The 22,659-nt window shown below is 37.5% G+C and overlaps 1 protein-coding gene across 1 annotated transcript in view; it reads left to right on the forward strand.

Moving 5' to 3' along the window:
* The window catches only part of SLC38A11 (solute carrier family 38 member 11), a gene marked incomplete at its 3' end in the record, with an annotated part of 48,983 nt that overhangs the window by 16,014 nt on the left and 10,310 nt on the right, over nt 1–22,659 (forward strand). The window contains exons 7-11 of the mRNA XM_079782972.1: nt 1,280–1,359; nt 15,143–15,213; nt 15,891–16,052; nt 19,606–19,718; nt 22,470–22,601. Of these exons, the coding sequence (XP_079639098.1) occupies nt 1,280–1,359; nt 15,143–15,213; nt 15,891–16,052; nt 19,606–19,718; nt 22,470–22,601 (558 nt within the window). The remainder of the gene's footprint in view (nt 1–1,279; nt 1,360–15,142; nt 15,214–15,890; nt 16,053–19,605; nt 19,719–22,469; nt 22,602–22,659) is intronic.

The raw sequence follows: 22,659 nt of genomic DNA on the forward strand, positions 1-22,659 counted from the left end.
TGCTAATACTCTTATCATATTATTACCTGAACATTTTCCCCTAAATGCCCCTTCAAAGTGTCATATAGAAATATCTAAACAAAGTTCCTAATGAGTAAAACAGGGTAGTTAGAAGCCATGATCTGGAGTCAGGATACTTGCATTTGCGTTTCTCCTTTGCCACTTTCTTGCTGTGTGACCTTGGGAATGTTACTTAACATTTCTGTTCCTCAGTAGATCAGAGGGCTCATAATAGAACTTTCCTTCTAGTTAAAAACTAACAACACAGAAAACAAGGTTAACAACCATTAAATGAAATAAAATAAAGTTTGTATTTTATTTATCTTATCAGAAGAAAAAAGTCTAAAATGTGTTTATGCATTAAAAAGTAAGAGATTAAACATAAATCTAATGTAATGAGTGTGTAGAACACATGCATACACAGATCGGTTTATGTTTTAACCAGTTGAAATAGTGACCAAAGAGAAAGGAAGAAGCAAAGAAGACTTAGAAATACAGACCAAATGGCAAGATCACAAAGGCAAACAACTAAAGCTAGAGAACAAAAAGGAAACATTAAAGGCACCCCAAAAATGTGAGAGGGGATTGTTGGGTTGGAAGGGTGAGGGTAAGATAAAGACAAGCAGAAGGAGCAACTATAGATAGAAAAAAAAGCATAAGTCAACACTAACATAGGGCCTGAAGAAAAATAAAGATATTTTCACTTTCATAGAAGAAAATCATCAGTTTTGCATTCTACACAGGAAGCCACTAAAATCATGTAAAGCCATCTTGCAAGATTACAACAGTCATGTATGATACTTGCTCTCCTATTTAAGTGGAAAAAAAACAGACTATGATATGATAAAAAGTTATATACTTGAAATTATCAACCCAACCTATAAGAATAAACTACTAAATTATTGTATTTGAAACTGGGCATATATTTACTCAAGTAAAGAGAGAAACACCTAATATTTTCAATAAAATAATTCCTATACCAGCGATTTTCAACCTTTTTAATCTCATGGCAACACATAAACTAATTATTAAAATCCTGTGGCACACCAAATAAATATTATCTTTTTTTGTTGATATGACAAAAGAAATAGGCTTATTGATTCATTCACACTGGATGGCTATTGTTGTGTTGGCTGTTGTCATTTTTTTATTTGACAATCTAGGGGAAACGAGGTCAGTGACCCTGACTAAATAGTCGGCTATTGCATTTTTAATTATTAATGCAGCAGCACACTGCTCTACGAAGCAACTAATGGTATCGTTACATTTTCTTTTGCAGATCTCTCTTATTTCCACAGTTTTAACAACTGTGATTCTTGGAATTGCAATGGCCAGGGTAATTTCATTGGGTCCACACATGTAAGTTTTGTTGCTATATTGATTGGTCTTTGATTTATGACTTTCAAATAGATATTTGTTTGGCGTAAATTCTGAAATGTAAAGTAATAGTGGTACCAGAAGCATCATTTTTCTTTCTTCATTATTTGCAAAAATGAGAGAAAATAATTACATGTAGCTAGGCATGCATGTTTACCTTGGACTCTGCATAGCTGATGAGAATGGTGAGAAATAGGGTCTAGGTAGAGCACTCAGGAGGAAAAGTGGTAGATGATAGAAATTTCTATATATACCTTAGAGATAGATTTGTTCTTAATAAATTTCATCAATCTAGGTTGAAATGAGAGGAATAAAGAATATTTTGGATGCTTTTGGCCATTAAACAAAATGTAGTCACATTGAAAGCCACCCTTTACTCTCTACTAAGATTATATTCTTTAATTATTTTATAGTAACACTAGAAGCCCGTTGCACGAAGTTTCGTGCAATAGACTTTCCTTCACCTGGCTGCCAGCACCAGTTTTCCGCCAGCACCAGTTTTCCTCTGGCCACTCGCGGATCGGAGCGCCTCCAGCCAGCGCGATTGGCCACCTGGAGCCATTTCCTCTGACCACCCGCTGATCGGAGTGCCTCCCGAAAGCTGGGGCAGGACTCAGAGTGGCCGATGGCGCTGGCTGGAGGTGCTCCTCGTCAGGTGGCCAGAGGAAAACTGATGCTGGCGGAAAACTGATGCCGGCAGCCACGCAATCGGCCACCCTGAGTTCCGCCACCGGCGCCTTCTGCCGGGCCCCATGGGTCCTCCCGCAGCACCGGCGTTTAGGCTGGTGAGAGGAGCGGGGGGTGGGGACTCGCAAGTACCCGCCCCCTGCTCCTCCTGCCAGCCAATCGGCCACCCTGAGTCCCGCCCCCCATGCCTCCAGCCGGCCCAATCGTGGGCGTAGCTGAGTGATGCAATTTGCATATTACCTTTTTATTATGTAGGATGCTTTGTCATTTGTGAACTAATAGTGAAAGATGATAGTGGTATTTGTTTTTAATGTTAATAGTTGGCCAAATAAATGTTGGGAACTTGGTATCAGTTTCCCAAATTTTATTTACTCATCCGTGAAATTCAAAGTGTGAGTACTGCTGATCTAAACTGCACAGTTTTTATTATTTGGTTATAGAATAGACTCACCAGATAAGGGCTGAGTAGTTCATCTCCATAGTCCCAAGAGAATGCTGGAATAAAACTAACTAAATTGGCTTTAAATGCAAAATTAGATTCCCATAAATGCACAATAAGTATTTGTTGAATAAATACATAATACATTATGGAGTTTCCATGAGACCTTAAATATTTTCACTATCCCAAATAAGACAAAATGAAATTAACTTAAGACATAATGACAGGCTGGATCTTCAAAGAATGTTACCTGTGAGAGAGGGGGAAAAAAGGAAGCCTGGTGAATAGCTACAATTAATAATGTGGTCCCCAAGGTAGCTTACTTTTTTCCTATTGATTAACTGTTCTTATGCAAAAATCACTTCATTTGTTACTCGATGCTGTATCAGGTAAATACCAAAAATGAAGCCTCAAATTTATTGGGAAGAAAATATGAAATATCTAGTCTAACTGCATTGGATATGGCCTTTCCTTTGTAAAAACAAACATTTTTTTAAATACTTAAATAAAAAGGAAATGTGTAATTATCTCTGATGCTTAGATTAATGTTCTCTTCAAACAACTTAATCCCAGCTCATAATTGTATTAGTCAACTTGGGTTGCTGGAACAAAATACTATAGGTGGGTAGCTTAAACAACAGACATTTACTTTCTCACAGTCTGGAGGCTGCCAGTGTGGTCAGATTCTGGTGAGAAATCTCTTCCTGGTCTTCTTGCTGTGTCTTCATGTGTCAGAAAGCAAGCTCTCTTGTGTCTCCTCTTATAAGAGCACTGATCCCATCAAGAGTGCCCAGCCCCCATGACCTCATCTAAACCTAATTATCTTCCAAAGTCCCTATCTCCAGATTCCATCTCACTGGAGGTTAGCCCTTGAACATTGTTGGGGAGACAGTTTAGTCCATTACAATAGAGTTTTTGAAATGCACCTGGTTCACTTCAATGTGGCCACTATTCTTTCATATAGTAAACTCAGAGTGCTTATTGTTTCTGGCTATTTTGGTGTGCCCTGAGAGAAAAAGAGCAGAGAGGCATAAGTCAGCACCTGCTGCAAGTTGTTCACAATCAGTTATAGAGAAGGGACATATGTTTAAAAAAGAAAAGAAATGACAGTATAGTAGAAGGAGTGCTAAATAGAAGCATAAATGAGGGGTAGTGGCAGTGCTACATAAGAGAGTGTTTAATAGTCTGTCTGAATCAGGGAAGGCTTCCTGGAGGAAGAGAAACATGATCTGTATGTTTTGAAGGATGAATCTGAACTTTTCCAGATAGATAAGGGTGTAAAAGGCAATATAGGCCCAGGAAAGGAAAGCATAAAAACCCAAAAGCATATATTAAATTCTACTGATATTTACTTAGCATCTATTATGTTGGTCTGTATTCAGTTCTGATTTTCAAAAGTTGATTGCACAGCAACAAAGAGCTAAGAAATATATTGAACACAGAATTCAATTAATAATTTTGGCTTAATTTTTCAATTGTATAAGACAACTATTTTCATTGAAGTTTTTATTATGAAAAGTGATTCTAGAGAATAAACCAGTAGGTTATAATAAAAAGTCTTATAGATTTGGTATAGCACTATGATACAATATTGAGGGGGAAAAACAAGTCCTTAAAAGTTGAAGGAAAATAAATTATTCATTAATTGACCTTCAGGAAAACCATTTAAAGCAATGATTTTTCAACTCTGGCTTCTCCTTAGAATTACCTGAGCTGAGCAGCTTTTCAAAATACTGATGTCAGGTCCCTACCTGCAGAGATTCTGAGAGATCTGCGTAGGGACCAGGCGATTGGATTCATTATTTAACAGTTAATGAATCTGTGAGCAAGGATCAAGAGCCCCTTGGTAAAGAGATTAATATTATGAGTACACTTTTTTTTAAAAATATATTTTTATTGATTTCAGAGAGGAAGAGAGAGATAGAAACATCAATGATGAGAGAGAATCATTGATCGGCCGCCTCCTGCACACCCCCCACTGGGGATCGAGCCCGCAACCCTGGGCATGTGCCCTTGACTGGAATCGAACCCGGGACCCCCTGGTCCATAGGCCGATGCTTCATCCACTAAGCCAAACCAGCTAGGGCAAACTGATGCATCATTTCTAAAAATAGACTGGAGATTTTATGTTATTTTAGTTACTCTTTTGTCATTATTTTTCATGATTCATTTTCCACTTACTTTTTTTAGTATCTTTTATATACAAAATGTTATGTGAGATACTATTTTGAATACAAAGAGAAATAAAATATCTTACAAATGATCATCATAAAGGCAGCATATCTCAATACAAAGGAAGAGAAAGGAGAAGCCACTTCCTGGTTGGCCTTAATGAATTGACTTTATGGCCACAGAGCTATTTATTTCTACTGTAATCAAAATGAGGCCTGCATCTTTCTAAGCTTGCTCTAGTGGTGATGTCTTATTTTATCTGAGCCTTTGAAATTTTTCTAATAACAGTGGTTATTTACTTAACTCTTTCAATATTTAGATGTTAAAGAAGTGTGTTTCTCAATACTGTGCCGCCTTTTATTTCTGTTTGAATACTACTGCAAACAACTTCTATTTGTCCAGATTTACAATCAGGCTAATCAAATCCCATCTTCAGGGACTGGCATAGTAGCTGGCCAGGCAGGCTTCTTTCTGAAAATATGATAGCCACAAATGCTCGTAATCCATAAAACATGAGAAATTCAGTACTCCAATGTGTGTTTTTCCTCATTCTTGGTTCGGATGAATGATCAGAAAAACTATACTTTTTTCATAGGGTTTTTAAATTGGTATTTGAAAGAGATCTTTAAACCCACTATCAGAAAGGAGGACGGTCTGTAATGGCTACTGGTATTGACCTTGTTACTATGGAAACACCTTTTTAGTGGTTGTGTTTTAAAAATGAAACACAGTTCAATTTCCTTTTTCATAACTCAGAGGGCCATAAATTCTGCTTTTTGATATGATTTCAAATAGCTCACAGTCCAATGACTTTCAGTTCTTTATGGAAATAATGGTCAGTTTATTGTATTTTCTAACCTTTTGTTTTCGAAAAACTGAGGCAGCAATTTAATTGCTTTCTAGAAAGCGTGCTAGTATGAAAATGTAATAACACAGTCCTCCCATTCTTTTCCAAACTAGGATCAGAGACATAATTGCTATGAAAGCCTTCATTCTGTGCTTTGTTAATATTCAATTCTTTATATTCAAAATAGAAATGATAGTATGCAGTCCATATTTACAGCTATTTTCTCTTCATGTGGCATCTCTTTTATAGCATTTTAAACAACAGTGTGTGTGTTGTTGGTGTTCCAAATATAATTGCAAAAATGCAGCTACACTTTCCCCAGGTATTTATGCACATAAAATATGCCTTCCCCAAGGACCTCAACACATATTAGTTCCTCTACCCCTTATCCATTCTAATCCTGAAATTCTACAATATAATCCTAGACATAAGAGGGAACTAAAAGGAATTAAAGAAAGGATCAGAAAAAAATGTGTTAAGATAGAGAAATAATGCATATTTGAAAAAATGGAATAATTAGTTTTGTTAAATGGGATGTTTTGATAATGTATACATTATTGCTCTTTTTGTTGCCAATGACAACAACCACAGGACCCAAACTGAATGAAGCAAAGGAAATTTATTGCTCAGATTACTGTAAAGCTCAAGGGTAGTTCTGTTATGAGGTTTGTTTGAATTTAGGAGCTCAGTCAATGAAATCAGACATAATTTCTCTCCTTTTTTAAATCTCTTGGCTTCACTTCCTGTAATGTCTCTAGTTTCTGACAGGCTTTCCCTTTATCATGACAAGATGGCAGCAGCAGTCTCAGCCTACATCCATTCAAGTTTAAGTCTATATAAAAAGAAAGAGCTTTGTTTTATAAATTATCTTCAACTTTACTTCCAATGTCAGTTCTGATTGGCTCTACTGAGGACCTGTGACAATCCCAAACCCTATCATCATGGCCTCTTTGAGTTGCTCATGTTTAGATTACTTGATCACCCTCCATGCTAAGGATAAGGTCAACCAAACTAAATCACATGGACTCGGAGTGGGGGAAGGACGCCCCTAAAGGAAAGCAAGGCAATGATGCCAGAAGCAGACACTGCCTGATGCAAACCACAGGCTTCTACTTCAGGTGACAGGAAGTTACTCGTAACCTTCCAGAGATTCAACCAAATAATATGAGTAGAAGCCAGATGAGAGAGAATTAAGATGAAAGCAAAATGATAGGAAAGTAAATTTTGCAAATCCTTTCCCTCCTCCTTCTTATTTGTGTGTGAAGAGCATAAATAAATGCAAATGACATGACAAAACAGTGGTTTGAGGGAGTAAGAACCCTAATAAAATATCTTTTTGACCATAGAAGATATTGAACTTGTAGATCAAGCCAGGAGATCTTGAAAAGTTGGAATCTTACCTAATAATAGACAAACATGCAAATTGATCGCACCTTCGCTACACCCACAGCCAATCAGAGCGAACAAGATGTGGTTAATTTGCATATGCGGGCACTGAGCAGCCTGGGTCCCATAAACATCCTCCGGACCCAGGCCGCTCAGAGCCTATAGGCCAGCGCTTAGGTCCTGAGAGGCAGGGGCCCCAGAACGCGGCCTGGGTCCCGTAAACATCCTCGGGACCCAGGCCGCTCCAAGCCTGTAGGCCCTCGCTTAGGTCCTGGGCGGCAGGGGTCCCAAAACGCCCCCTGGCTACTTCAAGCCTATAGGTGCAGGCGCCAAGGGGCTGGGGGCGGGGCGGAAACATCCCCTGTCACCATAGTGCCCCCAGCCACTTGGGAATGCTCCAGCACCAAGAGGCAGTTTGGGTCCACGCCCCCAGCCTGGCGCCCACGATGGGGGCCTGGCTGCTGGCCTCTGGGGTGTGTGGAGACCCCGGCGGCCACCGCTGTGTGCGGCCCAGGGGTCCCTGCATGCCCCCCAGCCTGGCGCCCATGGTCAGGGCTCATACAGGAGGCAACCAATCAAAGTGTCCCTCTCACATTGATGTTTCTCTCTGTCTCTCCCTCTTTCTTCCACACTCTCTAAAAATCAATGGGGACATATCCTCAGGTGAGGATTAAAAAAAACAAAAAGAAATGCTTAGCCTATGAAAGACACATCTTGAACATGCCTAAAGAAAGTTGTCATTTTTTCTTGGTGAAGGGACTGGAGTCCGTATTGATGAAAACACCTTGGTGGCTGTGGTGACTGGCAGTGGCTGCAGCAGCAGGGTGATGGGGCTGGTGCCTTCCCCTGATCAGCCCGGTTGCCTCCCACAAAGGGAGGCCAGACTGTGGCTTAGGCCCACTCCCCACGGGACATCAGTAGGACATCCCCTGAGGGCACCCAGTATGTGAGAGGGGGCAGGTTGGGCTGAGGGACCCCTCAACCCCAGTGCATGAATTTCGTGCACCGGGCCCCTAGTTTACAATATAGAGTAATCCTTGGAGTGGAGTTGGGATACTTCTTCCTGTTGAAACAGTAAGAGTATGGAGAGTAAATACGGTTTTATTCTGAAGACCAGTAAAGGGAATTTGCATGTTCATGTGCAGTACCCTCTATTTCTTTCTGAAATGTGATTATCTGAGAGTGTGGTAGACAGGAGTAGGTTCAGAACTTGAATACTTCGGTTGGTTAAATTTGGAATTTTACCATAGGACATGAGAAGGGACTTACACATAGGAATAAAATAATAATGCTATTTGTAAAATTATCTTTATTCATCTTTTATATGTTTTGTTGTGTATTTTATGTATTTCTCACTGTATTGTGAACTCCATGAGAACAGAGATCACATTTGTTTTATTTCACACCGAATCCCCATTACTGAGTACAGTGGCTAACAAAGAATTAGAATTCAGCAAAGAACTGTTGATTAGTTGAATAAGTGGATGAATCTATGTGTTTTGTTTTTTTTTCTGATTTTAGTTGATTCAACTTGAGGACTGACCGACCAAATTTTTGAAGTAATGAAAAAATAAAAATTATCTTGGGACAATAAAAATTTCATACAAAAATATTCCCTTGTCAAAGAAAATGTTCCTAAGGTTATTTCCATACTAGAAAGATTTTTAACTCATTTGTAAAATATCATTTAACTCCAAGTTCTGCAGCACTGTTAGAGCTACTGGTAAGTTTTACCAGTTTGCCTACATGAAGCAACAAATAGAATGTGCCCTTGACTGGGAATCGAACCTGAGACCTTTTGGTGCATGGGCTGATGCTCTAAACACCTCACAACACTGGCCAGGGTCCATCATTAATATTTTTATAAATGGCTGCCTTAGTGAGGCTGGCAACCTGTTTTTTATTGCCAGTTAGAACACATACTGGTCTCTGGTATAGATTTATAATCAAAGAACAAAAATAGAGTAGCCTGTTTTGTTTTTTTTTAGCCAACAAGCATTTATTAAATGTCCAGCTGATGGCAATTACTCTTCTAGGAATTGGGACTGTGAAGATGAAGAAAAAAATCCCTCACCTTAGACACCTATAGTGTGTAGATGGGGAGAATAGACACTGGAGAGATAATCTGAATAAAATACTTAATAGAATTATAGAAAGTGCCATGGAAACAGAGGAAGAGTCCTTAACACAAGCTGGGCAGGCAGGCAGGCAGGTGGGGTGGACAAGCACATAGAAGGTAACCTCCGTAGACTAATTTAATAGAATTTCAAGATAATGCAATATGTGCTCTGCTGCTTAAAATGTGCTGGCATTAATTGGATGAAAAAGGAGAGTGGGAGGAGGTTGGAAGCTATTGTTGGCAGAAGTGTGTGAGGCCTAGAGGAATGATGCATATAATGATAGAATCAGTTCAAGATTATCACATTAGGACAGGGACATGGAGAGGACGGACACTTTGCCATGGATTAGGGGACTTTCAAATAAAAATAAAGGCGTCTCCCTTAAGAATGTCCTCAAAAACTCTATCTTGCTTTTATGTTGCAGCAGAGGTGAGCACAAATTGGGGGTAGAAAGACATGATACAAGGGAAGAGGAAGTAAAGAGGCGGGTGATGCCAAGGTTTTCTGTTTGGATAACCAGACTGGTAGATGGTCCAGAGCTCACCACCAAAATGAGGAAATGGAAGAGTCTGTTCAGTCAATTAGCATTTACTAAATGCTTACTTGCTTTAGTCACTTTTCAGGTACTGGGACTGGGAAGATCAATAAAGCACAATCCTTTTTTGCAGGACTCTTAAAACTTATTGGGGGTGAGGTGGGGTAGACAAACCCACTTCAGTAGACTACTTAATAGGGTGTATTAAAATGTAGAGGAAGGGGCCCAGGTTTTTCTAAGTTATTAACCAGGATAGGAGAGGAAGCAGTCTGGGGAAAAATAATGAGTTTTTAATATTTTAATATCTTTATTTTGAGTAACACCTGGTGTTCAGAGAGAGGAAGAAGAAGAAGTCACCCAGCATTTTGGAAATGCAAGTCTGGAGTTTAGGGAGAGTTTGCTATGCACAAGATTGTGCAGAGACAGTGTATAAGGTGAAGAGAGGTAAAGCCAAGTAGAACCCTAATAGAAAATAATTAACTGCGTTACATTTATTTTAATGTAAAATATTTTCATGTAATTCTGTTCTGTGAAAAACACAGTTGAGAATCAAAACAACACTCATAATTCTAACAAATTTTTACTATATGAAGAAGTGAGGCCCTGGCCGGGTAGCTCAATTGCTTAGAGTGTTGTCCTGAGGCGCCCAAGTTGAGTGCTCCATCCCCAGTCAGCCCACATGCAAAGAGCAACTGATGAATAAATAAGTGGAACAATGAATTGAATCAATGCTCACCTCTCTCTCTCTCAAATAAATTTAAAAAATAAATTTAATTTAAAAATTATATAAATGAAAAGTGAAATTATGCCCTCTCTGATCCACTCTCTGCTTTTTTCAATCCAAACTGACAAAAACAGTTAACACCAAATTTTCAGGGTTAACAGAGAAATTAGAGCCAATAGTGGAGGAAGGAAGAAAGGAAAGAAAGAAAGAAAGAAAGAAAGAAAGAAAGAAAGAAAGAAAGAAAGAAAGAAAGTGACAATAAAAATCAAAAATGGTTAGTGTCCCAAATGAGAAAAAAGAAGTATTTGTGATATTTGTGGTGCCAAGCTGTGCAAGCTTTTTATATGATTCATATAAAAAAGAAGATATTTTGGCCCAAAAAATCAGCATAATGTCTTATGTACATTTTAACTCAAGATTAGCTTTATGTAAAATGTGTGTTTAAAAAAAAAAAAAAAGATCAGTTTTGATGTTTAGAGTGATTCCCAAGAAGAATTTTCCTGAATAGCTTTAATGTTCATATAAATCACAATTATGCAGAGAACAGAATCAGAAGAAACGTGAGCTGGGAGCCAGGAAGTGGCAGAGAGCTGTCAGCCAGGGCCGGGCTGGGGAAGTGGGCAGATCTGCCTCCGTCATTAATAGCTGGTGGCCTGACAGGAAACGTGGAGCCTTTGTTTGCCTGCCAGCTGGAGCACTTACCTCTCCGATGTGTCTGGTTGAAGAGGTTAATATGTAAGGCTCTCTTAACAAAAATGCAGACCCTGCCCGAGATCATCTGATTTGGAAGGTGCCTGTGTTTAGCGGAAAAGAATCTGGGCAGGTACCACAGAGCGGTGTGATGTTTGATCTTTCGGATCTGAAGTCTTACGTTCTGGGGATCAGAAGCAATCCCCCTGAAGCTTGTTTTCATAAGTCTGTGGAGACTGAAGGCATATTTGTTAGGGCTTGCTTCCTATTGCTTTGCCTTATTACTACCACCCAACTGTTGTCAAAGTGGAATTTGTCTTTCAAAATAGGATGAAATGCCTGAATCCAAGAATACAAGCTGAGATAATTTTGCAGAATGAAGAACTCCCCCAAACCTCCCCACTCCCACACAAAAAGGCTTTTTTTAAAAAAAATGTAACTATGTATATGACTGGATTTTTTAGAATAAGGGAAGCAAGCAATTATTCTTTTGAAAGTATTTGCCATACCAAGGCTGCAAAATGCTATGAGCCAGCCTCTATTTTTGTTAGTATTAAAGTATATTAAAACACTTGAAGCATTTAACCTTACAGTAAGCCTCCATTACGTTGCCATGATCTAATTGAAGCCTTGTGGGGCATTTTAAAGGATCCTGATTTTCCCCAATATTACTTTCATTTGGTTTTATTTTTTTCTCAAAAGAATACATTCATATATTTCTACAAAATCAAATATTACAGATGGCTTTTAATGAAACAGAGAGATCTACTACCAAATCTTTTCCTATTTCAGATGTATCGTTTGGCATTTACGTTTTTTACTTCTACATAATATGCTTGTAATTGCTATTTCTGGTTTCTCACTGTTGTCTTGTCATATAGTAAATGAGGATTTAGCTCTCTCAAATTATCATTTCTCTCCTTCCATATCATAATATGCAAATATATAACACAATGTTCAAAATTAAATAGTTATAGCTCTCTTCTTGCACACCTGTTTTTTCTTGAATTAACACTTGCTTTTGGCTTTGTTTTTAACCATGTTTAGCTAGATGTCCAGTTCAGATTTTTTTAAGACTTTGTTTTTTTTTTAGTTCACAGCAAAATTGAAAGGCAAGCATAAAGATTTTTCCGTATAGGTCCCCCATTTTTAGCATCCCCTGCTAGAGTGGTACATTGGTTACAATTGATGAATGTAGATTAGTATACCAGAATCAACCAAGGTCCATAATTTAAATAGAGTTCACTTTTGGTATTGTACATTCTGTGGGTTTGGGCAAATGTATAATGACATGCATCCATCATTATATTATCATGCAGAGTATTTCACTGCCCTACAATTCCTCTCACTCTGCCTATTCGTACCATTCCCTAAACCCCAACTCCTGGCAACCACTGATCTTTTTACTGTCTTCATAGTTTTGCCTTTTCTGGAATGAAATATAGGTGGAATTATACAGCATTTCTCTTCTTACATACTTGTTTTTTTCCTAGAATTAACACATGTATTATGGAAGACATGATGGTGAATATCCTTATCCGGTTTCCATCTTTAACTGTAATATTGATAATTTCCCACTTCTAAATATGTCATGTTTCTATTAGGTTAAGGAAGTTCTATTTTATTAATATTTTGCTAATCAAAAAAAATACTGGATTGTAGGCTATTCAAAATATTTTTCAATGGTGTTAGCTTTTAATTCCATTAATCTGTTAATGTGATGAATTACATTAATAGATTCTTCAGTTATTGAACTACCCTTGCATTTATTAGAAAAACTCTTTTTTGTCATGATTTTTTTCTTATATATTTTCTTGATTGCATTTGATATTTCATTTTCTATTTCAGCATCTAAGCCTAAAGTCAGAACAATCTATATGTTCATTTTCTCATCCACGTTGGGTATCAAGGTTTCAGCAATCTCATAAAATATAAAAAGACACTTTTTCCTCTTGAAATGGTTGTCTAGAATTCAATCACAGGCTATTTCATAAACAATTGCAAAGCCATATTCAATATCTTTTCTTTTCACTTAATCTAGATTTGAACACATTTTTTCCCCCAAGCTATAACATCTTTTTTTGGTACTTTACATCTTATAAAATCAGCATCATTACACTGAACACAGAAAATCCAAAATGATGTCTAGTTACTGTTCCATACTCCCTCGTTGCTAGGAATATACTGAAGGAATCATATGGGCCAAGAACATTTTTAAAAACTTAAATAAAGAAGAAAAATGAATATCAAACTCCTATCTTTTTATTACTAATATAATAGTTAAAAAGTAAGACACCACTGCAATCTGTACTGAACAGAAAAAAATGAGTTTTATTTGTCTGCAAATCCTTTAACAGGAAAAGTACATCATTTAAAATATATTAGAAAGTTAAACATAGTCAAGTTTCTGCAACTCTTAGTACTGCCTTTAAAAAAATATTTAAAGACCATGAACAAAATATGTATTTTTCCACATTAACATTGGAATTTGACAGGTAGTAGTGGAGGCAGCAGGTGGCAGCAACTCCCACTCAAAAAACTAAGGAAAGTGGAGCAAGCCTTGTACCAGCTGGAGGCCTCCCTCGGAGGCTAGCTAGTTCCTTTGTGTCTGCATCTGCTCATTTCAAAAGTGGAAAGAAATGGCATAATGCATAAATCTCACTAACTTCGACAAAACCAATGGGATGTTTTTGTGTCTACTTTGCTCTAGAATCAATAACAAACATAAAATAGATGGCTTTGTGCTTTTTAGGACTTTTCTTCCCCATCCCCCTCTTCTAATTTCATGCATTCTTTGGGTCTTGCTAAAGCCTTTTCTTTTCAGGGAAGCTAGCCATACTTTTTTAGACTTTTGCTACCTTTTAGTTCATGACAGTGGATAATAACGACAATACAGTGCATAATCTGAACACTTAATATATTCTAGGCTCTCTGTCAGGAGTTTAGTATATGGACTCAATGAGCAAGGTACTATCATTATCCTACTTTTGTACATATCAACACTGAAACACAGAGAGGTTAAGTAACTTCCCTAAGATCACACAGCTAATAAGTGGAAGGGGCCAGAAAACCAAAGCAGGCTGTCCTACCTGGAGCCTATGCTCTTCACCATTACTGGGAAACCAATCCCTGCCAATAGAGAGGCTAGCAAATATTTTAATTCCACTGAGAAAGAGGCTCCTTTGAGTTATTTAAAGTGTATATGTTTCCAACCTTTTTGAGAACTATGCCCACAGGTGGAAACAAGGTGACTGGGAGTTCAGTGTGGAAGAGATATTGAGATGGACAGACCAAGGAGAAATCTCAACTTCTTCACTTACTATCTGAGGAAGATTGACCAGTTATGTGATCACCCAGGACTTTCCTCTCCTAATCTATTAAATGGTGATAATAATACTTAAGATATTGTGAAGATTGAGATAACATAAGATAGTTTCCCGCTCTAACCGGTTTGACTCAGTGGATAGAGCGTCAGCCTGCGGACTCAAGGGTCCCAGGTTCGATACTGGTCAAGGGCATGTACCTTGGTTGCGGGCACATACCCAGTAGGGAGTATGCAGGAGGCAGCTGATCAATGTTTCTCTCTCATTGATGTTTCTAACTCTCTATCCCTCTCCCTTCCTCTCTGTAAAAAATCAATAAAATATATATATTTTTTAAAAAGATAGTTTCCTGACGATGGCTAAGTACATCATTGATTGACATTAGTTCATGTCCACCTTCCTCAATAAAGTAGTGCCAGCTATGAATTTCTGTTGTGTAAGATGAATCTGGAAGAATTAGTTGGAGGGAAATAAAGGGCAGTATTGATTAATTGAAGAATAACACTGCATTATTAATTTTTGTATCTTTCTCAATTAATATATCAAATGACTACATAACAAATGTTTGTTGTTAAATTAGTGACCAAATAGTCACAAAATTAAGTAATTGGTGGATATTTAAAATATGTAATATAGCCTTTCCAAGTATTTGACATGCATTTTTAGAGGACTGGGGTTAACAGAAAGCATTGATATTCCTAAGGAATTTATTTACAATTAATGGAGACACCTTATTATTTCTGACATAAAGATTTTCATTTATATTGTGACAGCATTCCTTGTTCTCAGATATGCTTATGCTTGTATCTGTTTAATTATTCATTAAATTAACTATCTTTTAGACCAAAAACAGAAGATGCCTGGGTATTTGCAAAACCCAATGCCATTCAGGCTGTTGGTGTCATGTCGTTTGGTGAGTATATGGTTTCAAAGGCTCTTTCTCAATATGGAGTCTCCTGTACAGTGAAGAAGTGCTGTGTTTCAGATCTGTGTCTGGAGAACAGATGTCCTGTGTCTTAGACATCCTATTAGCAGCATATGATCTAGTTTGTGCCAACATAAAATTAGGCCCAAACTTTTCTCACTCATCACTAAAATTTGCTTCCATTTGGACAAGTCTCTTTCTCATGCAGAACATTCATGAAAGCCATTTTTTTCTTCACTTGAAAATCTAGCAAATGTTATGGATTTCTTTAAAACCTTGCACACAAAGTATTAGGAATTGGCCGGATGTCTAAAGTGCCTCTGTTACATCACAGATTGGAAAAGAAGCCGTGGACTGGAAATATAGTGTTGTTTATATTCCCCTTAAGATTGGAAAGGCCACTAGAAAACGGAAAATGGGAGAGAAAATTGAATAGGCCTGGTTTATATCAAGAGTGACATGAAGAGACTACACAGGCCTAATGTGAATGAAATTTCTCATTCCCCAAGCTGCTAGAAAGATTATTTTTTGATATATCTCATAAATTAGTATATTTGAACTTCAGTTCATCATCATTCCAAAGTAGCATGCATCTCTGAATTTTCAGAAGTAAAAAGAGGACACTGGTGCTTGTTTCAATAATCATTTTTGTTGTTTGTTTGCAGCATTTATTTGCCACCATAACTGCTTCTTAGTGTATGGTTCTTTGGAGGAACGCACAGTAGCTAAGTGGTCCCGCATCATCCATGTGTCCACCTTGGTTTCTGTGTTTATCAGTATTCTCTTTGCTACATGTGGATACTTGACATTTACTGGCTTCACCCAAGGTAAAATGAGAAGTTTGGTCTTACCATAATTTAGTATTCACAGAGTGCTGTTATCACTTTTCATTTGGGGTACACTTATACCCAATGTTCTACTTCAGACAAATCTTTCTTCTGTCTATTTTTTCCTCTACCTCCTTATCTCTCTGCTGCTCCTGTTTTCTAATTTTCTCATTTTAAAACTGCTAAACTTCTTTTTTTTAAAAAAAAATATTTTTAAATTTTATTTTCTTTATTGATTAAGGTATTACGTATGTGTCCTTATCCCTTCATTGCCCCCCACCCTCCCCGCTCATGCCCTCAGCCCCCTGGTCTCTGTGTCCATTGGTTATGCTTATATGCATGCACACAAGTCCTTTGGTGATGAGAGATCATCATTGATTGGCTTCCTCCTGTACGCCCCCTACTGGGGATCGAGCTTGAAACCTGGGCATGAGCATGTGCCCTTGACCAGAATTGAACCTGGGACCCTTCAGTCCACAGGCCCAAGCTCTATCCACTGAGCCAAACCAGCTAGGGCTATAAAAATATATTTTAAAAAATATAGCCCTAGCTCAATCCCCAGTAGGGGGCATACAGGAGGAAGCCAATCAATGATTATCTCTCATCACTGATGTTTCTATCTCTCTCTCCCTCTCTCTCCCTCTCTGAGATCAAGATAGAGGGAGAAATAGTAACATCAATGATGACAGAGAATTATCACACCGTTACCTTCTGCACGCACCCTACTGGGGGTTGAGCCTGAAACCTGACGCTCAACCTCTGAGCCACAATGGCCTGGCAAAACTGCTAAAATTCTATAGTCCATTCTCCCTCCTTCATGCTTTCCCTTCAGAGTACCTGAATTCTAGTTTCCTTCTCTGCTACTCCACTGCAACTTTATTTTTGAAAACAGCAATATCCTCCCACTCTTCAAAGCTAATCAAAGCTAAGAATCTTCTTCTTGGTTCTGATTCTCATGGACTTCTCTGAATCACTTAATAGTACCGAACATCCTTTCCTCCTGAAGAGAAAGGAGCACTACCATGCCATCATTTGCTCTGTCCATAATTTTTTTCTCTCCAAGTAATTCATCTTTGCTTTCTCATCCCTCCCCCTCTATACCCCCACCTCCCATTAATTGGTTCAGGCAAGTTGCCTTTTTTCCTCTTAACAAATTCTCTGCAGACTTTCATTATCTTAACTAGTCCAGAATTTTTATAGCCATCTTCAGCCTCTTGCCTGCAGGCCATTTCTACTTAGTTGTTCCATTCTTGCCTTAAACACAAAACATCGCTATTCTCAAAACCAGCCTCTTCCCTCCCCCAACCTCACCTCACTGCACCGCACCAAACTTTCTTCTCTGGTCTTCTTTTCACCCAGGCCCAACAACTGAGTGGTCACCTCTTCTCTTCCTTTGACCCTCACATTCCCTCATCTATGTAGTATAATATTTAGTGTGACAGCCTGCTAAATGCTATGATTCATGCCTCTCACAGCTTTCGCAGGTCTATTATCTCATTTGACCTTTAAACAACTCTAGGAAGGTAAGTGGAAGAACCAGCTTTACCCCCTGTTTAAAACACAAACAGAAGTGACTTGCTCAAGCTGGCTGGTGACAAAGTGGAAAACAAGTCTCCAGACTTCCAGTACAATTTTATTTTCATTTTTCTTGCTGCTTACCACATTTTGGTCAAGTGTGACCCATTAAACGCTGTCTCTTAGATGCCTGCTCCTCTTAGGTGAGTGTTCAAACAGAGGTTACAGGTGACATGTTTCAAGACAGATGTTACTTGAGAAATAAAGATGGTTTCAAAAGAGAGTGATTAACATAAGCCCAATGCAATAAAAATATAATACATGTGTGCACCATAAAAGTGCAGTAATAAAGTCCCTTGAAAGTCTTGTTAAGAATCTTCTCAAAATATTGCCACGTATCACTATTTTTGCCAAGATGAATGGTCTGTAGGCTCCAATCTATACAAAACCTTGGTTTTTTAATGCCTTCTCTGTAACACACAAACCCTTTTTATTGGTCACATCTCATTGGTGTATTTAACAGTGGTAATTGCTCAGATATAATTAAATCTTTATATAACAAAGCTGACAGGTTTGGTAGGGTGTGTGTGTGTGTGTGTGTGTGTGTGTGTGTGTGTGTGCGCGTGTGTGTGTGGTTTCCCTAGCTATAATTCCCTAAAATACACTTAGTCTCAAGCTAGAATAAGCTGACATTGTTTTTTCAGGCCATTTCACCTAAGGCAGATCTGGTCTTGTTTGTGCAAACTGTGTGTTTCTTTCCTTTCCCTTTTCAGTAGATTAATTTCAGCGTGTGAGGAGGCAGTCAGAACTCTAGATTGTTCTTGACATTTCCAGTGACTTTTGAGCCGGTGTCGGCTCATTTTTTAGTGGAGGTTAGTGAAGGGGAGCGTCTGTCCTGTTTTCTTAAAGTGCTGGAACCTTTTCTATCAACCTTGAAACAGGTCTCTGCCACTACTGCTCTGTGGTTAATCCCCTTCGGCCCCAAAGAAACACCAGGAAGTAATATACATTTGTTCTAGTGGATGGTGGGAGGAGAGAAGAGTCACTTAAAATAAGTCTTAGGAAGAGGCAGGTCATTTTGCTTTTTAAATGAAGAAAGTACAAAAGTATTGTTTTCTTTTTCAACAATGTAGTAATGTGTGACTTTGAACTAATTTCCTATTCAGTCTAATGGAAACTGACCAAAATTTTAAGACGTGTGTTATATTTAGGAAATACACAGACCGAAGTTTTTTTTTGTTACAGTATTAGGAAACTTTTTTTGCTGACCTGTCTTCTCTGCCCTCCTCCGATCACAGAGGTATCTGAGAAAATACAGTCTCTAAGCAAGAACTGGTTCAAGGTATATATGGTCCCTCATTGAGTTTGGGACTAATGAAATATACTACTCTTCCATATTTTCAGTTTTGAATCAGTGCATTTACACTGGAGTTCATTGGATACCATGAAAGATACTGTATGTTTGGAATTCCTTGCTGTGGCCTGAGTTTGTGATTAGACCCTGTGGTGTGATACACAGGAAATTCAGCTCCCCAGACGCAATGGTCCACTCTTCCTTTCAGGATTGTCCTTGATCTATGAATAGCATTTCAAAAGGAAATTTGTTTATTTTAAAAGACCCTTTGACAAAATAATGAAGTCACTTACCAGAAACAAAGACCAGAAGCAAGTTTATAAAACCAATGCACAAGAATTTAGGGAGTTGATTCTGGTGTACGAAGACAATGGATAAAAATACTTTTCAGAAGTTGATACAAATTTAAGCAAATCTACCAAAGAAAAAAATGAGAATAAGAGGAAAACTACTAGTGATTAATTCATCTTCAGGTGGAACATATACTAGTTTTCATATCAGACAATAATTACATAATTATTGAATTCAAAAACATATTTAGATTTGGCAATTTATCCTATGGATTAAATAAAATGAAGTTTATGTAGCTTCATTGATATAATAAATATCCACTATGTTCTTTATTAGATATTTATATCAATGTATAATATTTATTAAGTAAGTCTATTTTATATCATTCTCTAGGAGACTTATTTGAAAATTATTGCAGAAATGATGACCTGGTAACCTTTGGAAGGTTTTGTTATGGAGTCACTGTCATTTTGACGTACCCAATTGAATGCTTTGTGACGAGAGAGGTAAGCACAATTCCTTTCCAACACTTTATCTAGGGGCTCTCGCTACTACATTTAATTTAGAAAGATTTGTAAGTAATCTGAATCTGCAAATTCCCCAAATTTTCGTATATTCAGTGTTTACAAGATCTATTTTTTTAAAATTAGATTTGGTTTAGTTTATATTAGCATAAGTGTAAATATTTACACAACTGCATTCCAAAATGAATGCCAGTCTTTAATAGAGCCAAACTAAGTTTTTAAAAACAAACAAACAAAAAACAACATTCTTACAAAGAAATTAAGTACTAAAGTTTAAAACATGTTTTACAAAATTATCTTTTTGCTAAGATGTTTTATAAGTCAACATGTATGAAAGGCACCATAGGACAGATTCTGATCAGTTTTCTTATATTTTAAAATAAAAAATATCATTTCCCTGGAAACCCAAAATTCCATTTACACCATTCATTTTATGGATATATTTTATATGTTTATATAAATTTATTTGTATTTATATACCACATAAAAGATTATAAATAGTATTATATATATTTCACTTTTAAATCAACTCCAAGTTATGTTATCTAGTCCACCTGGATTTGTGGAGGAAGATTAGGTGAAAGAGAACTAATCCTCTTTGTATAAAATTTAGAGAACATGGCTTGTTCGGAGTTCTTTATGCAAATTAGCTAAAAATCCACTGTACCAGTTAGCACAAAAACATGATCCTGCTTCACAGTGGTTCTTTCAGGGATCACACTGAAAGGGGATTAGTCTTAGGATCTATTCCTAGACGCTGTTTACACAGTGCACCATGTGAAGGGCTCCAATGTGTGAAGTGACACTCCTACAGAGCTTAAACACACTAACTAACGGGCAGGCTTCTAGAGGCAGAGCGGTGCTTACCTTCTGCCAATGCTGGGGATGAGGAACAGCACAGGGACATGGAATAAGGAAATGGTCAGCACTATGTAGGTCCTTCACAGTTAGCACTTGTCCTCACCTGCAAAAGTGCAACTCACTGGTCAGTTCTCCACCTTGAATATAATGAAGTCCTAGGCTGAACTTTATGTTGATTTTTAAAAATCTAAGAGCCTTTAGAATTTTGCCAACTAATGTTGGAGGCAGGAAATGGTTTTATTTTAGCTTCTGCCCAGTACTTTAGGTTCAGTTCTGATCTCTAGATGAGCAATAACAGATGGTCATCCTCATATGGTTTCTGGTGAACTGTCTGTGGACAGTCTGAGTCATTCCACCTGCACAGCTATGTCTTCAATACTTGGAACTTGTGTTTCCTTTCTAGCTGCCATGACAGGAAGACAGAACTAAATCAAGATCTCTGCCATCAGAACAACTGCTAGGCAGAGGAATCTTACATATACCTCACCCATTCACTTCCTTTCTCTTTTTCTTTTTTCTTTTTTTACACGCATACACACACACACAAATATACAATGTTTTGGTAAAAACATAATCACAGCCATTTTTAGTTATAGGTAAAGTAGCCAGCCGCATACAAGGGTGTCCAAAAGCGTGTCTCACTATCCTGCCTCACTAGTGACTTTCCACAATTACAGTTCTATCATAGAGGCCTCTATAAAAATGAATCTTAAACAAGTTAATATTTGTAAAGACATTGCCAATTGTAAAACCATAAATGAGTAAAAGTTATTAGTATCCCCATTAAAGTATTGCCAAGGTTACAGTGGTATGCCTCTATGGGGAATGTTACTTATTTAGGACGTTTACTTATCACAGCTTAGAGAGTTGGCTTTGTGAAGGTTCCCCACCCTCTGGCAATCTCCTACCATTTCCAATTCTTGCCTCATGTTTTTTGTGGTGCAGACACCACCCTGTTCAGACTATCTCCTCTTTGTCCTTCGTAGGTTTCATTCCTGTTCTTACCTCGTTGTTCTTTTTCACACTGTTGCATCAGTTTATAATTCTGCTCTAAATCCTATCCATGTTTCAAGCCCTACCTCAAGACAAGGTAGAACAAGCACATTTCAGAAATGTTATAAAGCCAATTACTATAAGGAAGACAGATCTAGGTAAATAAAGCTACTTCTAGTTCTAAGTTCTATTTGATCTTTTTTTATCCTGACACAAATCAATTACTATTTGTTTCATGAGATTGATTGGATCTCTCCAATTAGAATAGGAATCATCTAGACATTTTCTCTTTGCCAACATATCACAGGATAGGACATATTAAATAGTTAATTGTTGATTGATTTCCTAATCTAAGTATCATTGGAAAATGGTGATCAGCTTTTCTCCATTTATGTTGAGGAAATGCAAGATAAAATAGATTTAACTTGTATCAAATAGGATTAGAATACATAAAACTAATTTCCTGTCAGTAAAGGATATTACACATCCATTATTATTAAAGAAAATTATGGTAACTTCTTTCTTAGAGGTCATTCAAATAATCTCAGTAGCATCTATGGATTGTCTTAGAGGTAACCTTGTTGGACTCAAGGAAGAATGATAGGCAACTTTCAAAAGTCTCTCTTACACTTGAGAAATATATTTATTCACACATTAGTATGCTATGTACTGCCTGTCTAATAGTTCAACAAAGAATCCTTGTTATTGATGTGTGTATGTCTATGTGTAAGTACTTGAAAAAATGTACAACATTCATATGGCTTAAATTTTGATTGGCAGTATTTTATATAGTCCTAAGTGCCATAATATGAAATACTCTCTTAATAAATCCTGCATGTGTCTGAGAATCCCTTTCTAAATAATCTGTTTATTTGGCAGGTAATTGCCAATGTGTTTTTTGGTGGGAATCTTTCATCAGTGTCCCACGTAATAGTAACAGTGGTTATCATCACCATAGCCACGCTCGTGTCATTGCTGATTGATTGCCTTGGAATAGTTTTAGAACTCAATGTAAGTACATTTAAAGGTTTACTCCTTCCATTCTAAACATCCCTTTAAAAATGATGTT

Source organism: Cnephaeus nilssonii (assembly GCF_951640355.1).
Source record: "Cnephaeus nilssonii genome assembly, chromosome: 10".
Classification (NCBI taxonomy): Eukaryota; Metazoa; Chordata; class Mammalia; order Chiroptera; family Vespertilionidae; genus Cnephaeus; species Cnephaeus nilssonii.